Genomic DNA, 3,711 nt, shown 5'->3' with positions numbered 1-3,711 from the left:
CTGCGGCTCCGGGGGCAGCGGGCCGCAGCTGGCTGCGTGCGCTGCTTGCGCTGCAGGGTGCGGTGCTGCGCTGAGAGGGGGGGTCCTCGGGGCGTTGATTTCAAGAACAACGACCCGGGGAATGGCTGCGAACCTAGAATGGAGTATAACCTTAAAGCAGTATAACCTCAAAGGCGTGCTGTGCGTGCTGTGCAGCCCTGCTGGGCGTGCTGGGCGCCACCATCTACGAGTTCTCCAAGGTTGACACGGGTGAGGAAGAAAGTAGAGCATGGGAGGAAAGACATAAATGTGTGGGAAGAAAGGAAGGGCCAAGAGCATTGACCGAGCGGCGGTGGGCGGCCCTCGCCCGCCTCCCATCACCCACCCACCCACCGATCCTCCTGCCCTGTCGCCCTGCAGTGGCCGCCCAGATGATGCTGCCCTACCTGGGCTGGGTGTCGTTTGCCTCGGTGAGTTGAGACCCTGCTTGTTTCGTGTGTCCCTGGCGCTCTGCACCCGCTTGCGGGCGCTGGGCAGGAGGCCTGAACCGCTCCTTGGGGCCTGTACCGCTCCTTCTGAGGAGCCTGAGGCGAAGGCAACAAAGCAAACTGTGATCCCCACAGGCCCTCACGTGGAACATCTACCTGAACAACAGCCAGGTGCGGCTCGCTCGTTGGGATGGGGTGTCGCTGGGGCGTCCTGTCCCCCACACACGCCGTCCCCCGCTGCCCCTGCTGCCCCTGCTGCGCCTGCTGTGCCCCGCCCCGCGCTGCTGCGCAGCCCGCCACCAGCGCCCGCTCCCCAGCCCACCCTCAGCCCACTCCGGCCTGCAGGCATCCACGCCCAAATCCAAATCCAAATGAGGCGGCCCCGCCGCCAAGCCCACCTGTGACGCTGCCGCGGCCGAGGTGCCCCTCTCTGCCGCCGCCGCCACTCCCCGCGGCTTTGCAAGCTGGTTGCGCAGCCTGCTCACCAGAGACGCCGAAGCCTGCTGGCCGCCTGCGGCTGACATGCTCCTGTGCTCCTTTCCGCTCATGCTCTGCCCTGGGCGCAGGAGGGCAGGCGGGCCAAGTGGGCCGCCAGCGAGGCGAGCCAGGGTGCGGCGCGCCGCGTGGAGGGCGCCGCCTCGGAGGCCACATCCCAGGCGGCCACCCCTTTCCTGGCTACGGGCGGGGAGCGGCAGGGGGACAGCGTGCCGGCCGAGGCCGCCGCCGCCACGGCGGCCCGCTCAGGCACCAGCCAGGGCAAGGAGGAGTGAGAGAGCCCATGGGGGGGCCTTTGTGCTGGTCGCCCGCCCGCAGGCGCTGGCCCGTCGCTGCCGGCTGGCGGCACCAGCGATCTGGCTGCGATGTGCTCCTAGCGCCTGCCACCTCTGCCACCCATCTTGTACATTCTTGCCCCAGGGAGCCCATTCTGCTCATGCCTTGTACATGCATACACCCATTCCTAACAGCCTGACATAATCATCAGTCGTGCATCGCCTCGCGCAGCAGCGCTGCGTGATGGGGTTGAGGCTGCAATAAGCTTGCAATAAGCGGCTGTCAGCCGCACGCTGACCTGAAGGAACCATGTAACAGAAGTAGCGCCAGCCTGGCGCCAGCCTGGCGCCACCCGGGCATGCAGCCGCCTTCTAAAAGTAAAGAACATCCAATGAGCCAAGCAATAGAAGAGCTGAAGAACAGGCGCCGGGGACCGCGCTACGCGCCCAGCTTCTGCCGCAGCGCCTGCAGGGCGTCGGGGCCTGCTGCCTCACGGCCCAGCGCTTGGGGGATCACCAGCATGCCGCGCCCGCCGCCCGCTTTCTTCCTGTGCTTGGCGGCCAGCGCCTTGGCCAGAGCCGCCTGCACAGCAGCCGCCTGAGGGTCCTGCTGCTGGCGACGCGCCGCTTTCTTCCCAGGCCCCGGCGCCGCCGGCGCCGCCGCGCGCTTGCTCTGCCGCTGCCGCCTCGCGTCCGCCGCCTGCTGCTTGGCCGCCGCCGCCACCGCCGCCCGGACGCGGCTGTCCGAGCGCTGCTGCGCCAGCGCCACGGCCTGGCTCACGGTTTGCCCCGTCTTGGGCTCCGCCGCCGCGGGCGCCACCTCGCGCGCCTCCTCCCCTCGCCGCCGCTTCCCCGCCGCTCCTGCCCCCGCACTCGGGCCCGCGCCCGCGCCTGCGCATGCGCCCGCCGCGCCGCTCCCTCCCTCTGCGCCACCTCCCTGCGGCTTCTTCCCCTTCTTGCCCTTCTTTCCACCCACCGCGGGCGCGAACGGATCCACCGCCGCCATCACCGCGGCGGCCGCCCCGCCCGTGAACCACTTTTGGCTGAACTGCGGCTGCAGCGGCTCTGCCAGCAGCGCCGCCAGCTCGGTGCGAACCTCGGCGGCAGTATCTGCAAGGTGGGGACAGCGTGCGAGGAAGGCAGTCAGTCAATCAGTCAGTCAGTCCGTCAGTCAGTCGGTCAGTCAGTTTACACCGCTGCAGCAGCCATGATGGCGCCGGGAACCGGAGCAGGTGGGAGGAACCCCAGGGCAGGTGGGGGATGTGGGGTGGGAGTCGGGGAGGCACCGGCGGCGGCCACCCCGGCCCCACTCGCCACGAGCGAGCGCCACCCCTCACACACGCAGGCAGGCGCCCCGCAGCAGGCAGCACCACGCAGCAGGCAGCACCACGCCGCAGGCAGCGCGCTGCAGCACAGGCTCTCACCTGCCTCCTCGGGCCCGCGCTTGCCGCCGCGCTCGCGCCTGGCCTTCCTGCCCTGCCGCCGCCCGGCGCCGCCGTCCTCGCCTGCGGCGGAGGGGGTGCGCAGGGTGGGGCAGCGTCATGCGCCAAAACGCGCAAACCTCCTTCGCCTCCTCCTCTTCAAGCATCCCGCCAACCCCAACCTCTCAAGCACAACCAAGGAAACCCCGACGCGCGCGCGCGCGCGCGCGCACACACACACACACACGCGCACGCGCGCACCAGACAACAGACACAACATCCAACACACAACACACAACACACAACACACAACAGATACACACACACACACAGCCGGGAACTCTCGCTCACCCTCCGACTCCTCCTCTGACAGCTCGATGCCCAGCTGCTCCGCGTGCTGCTGCCGCCACGACCGCTCCGCCTTGTCCTTGCTCTGCCGCCGCTCCAGCGCGTCGAGGCGCACTGCCAGGCGCACGCGGCGGCGCACCGCAGGCAGCAGCGACGTGTCCTGCGGCCGAGGCGCAAGCAGGGGGAAGGCTCGGCGCGCTGCAGAGCTACACGCAGCCCCAGAAACGAGTGCCAAACAAGCCTCCCTGGCCCGCCTACCCGCCAGCCAACCCCACCAGCCCGCCCACCAGCCAACCCCACCCCACACAGTCAGCCGGCAAACAACCCCCAAAACCGGCAGCAACAGAACCAGCCCAGCCTGCAACCCCAAAACCGGCAGTGCCACCACCGCCACCCCCACCACCCCACCACCCCACCACCCCACCACCCCACCCCGCCCACCAGCGGGAACTCCGGCGGCTCCCCGCGGTTCATGGCGCGCAGCAGCGCCAGGAAGCGTGCGTTCTCCTTGGGGGTGACCAGCGCCACGGCCACCCCCTCCGCCTCCGCCCGCGCCGTGCGCCCCGAGCGGTGCACGTAGACGTCCACAGAGGCGGGCAGCTGGTAGTGGATGACGCAGCTGCGGGCAGGGGGCAGGGAGGGAGGGGCGGGTGGAGGGGCGGGGGGGTAAGGAGGGTGGGGATTGAGGGAAGGGAACTGGTAGCG

General features: G+C 69.8%; 2 protein-coding genes across 2 annotated transcripts in view; one reads left to right on the top strand and one right to left on the bottom strand.

Moving 5' to 3' along the window:
- The window catches only part of CHLNCDRAFT_136973 (hypothetical protein), a gene marked incomplete at both ends in the record, with an annotated part of 2,129 nt that extends 892 nt beyond the window's left edge, over nucleotides 1–1,237 (top strand). Inside the window, 5 exons of the mRNA XM_005845345.1 lie at nucleotides 29–57; nucleotides 196–249; nucleotides 400–449; nucleotides 603–638; nucleotides 1,034–1,237. Of these exons, the coding sequence (XP_005845407.1) occupies nucleotides 29–57; nucleotides 196–249; nucleotides 400–449; nucleotides 603–638; nucleotides 1,034–1,237 (373 nt within the window). The remainder of the gene's footprint in view (nucleotides 1–28; nucleotides 58–195; nucleotides 250–399; nucleotides 450–602; nucleotides 639–1,033) is intronic.
- Nucleotides 1,238–2,776: 1,539 nt separating this feature from the next.
- CHLNCDRAFT_25981 (hypothetical protein) overlaps nucleotides 2,777–3,711 on the bottom strand; it is a gene marked incomplete at both ends in the record, with an annotated part of 3,844 nt that continues 2,909 nt past the window's right edge. The window contains 2 exons of the mRNA XM_005845212.1: nucleotides 2,777–3,166; nucleotides 3,448–3,625. Coding sequence (XP_005845274.1) covers nucleotides 2,777–3,166; nucleotides 3,448–3,625 — 568 coding nt within the window. The remainder of the gene's footprint in view (nucleotides 3,167–3,447; nucleotides 3,626–3,711) is intronic.

This window comes from Chlorella variabilis (genome assembly GCF_000147415.1).
Source record: "Chlorella variabilis unplaced genomic scaffold CHLNCscaffold_18, whole genome shotgun sequence".
Taxonomy (NCBI): Eukaryota; Viridiplantae; Chlorophyta; class Trebouxiophyceae; order Chlorellales; family Chlorellaceae; genus Chlorella; species Chlorella variabilis.
The sequence above is the reverse complement of the archived record's forward strand: the minus strand, read 5'-3'. Positions and strand labels throughout refer to the sequence as shown.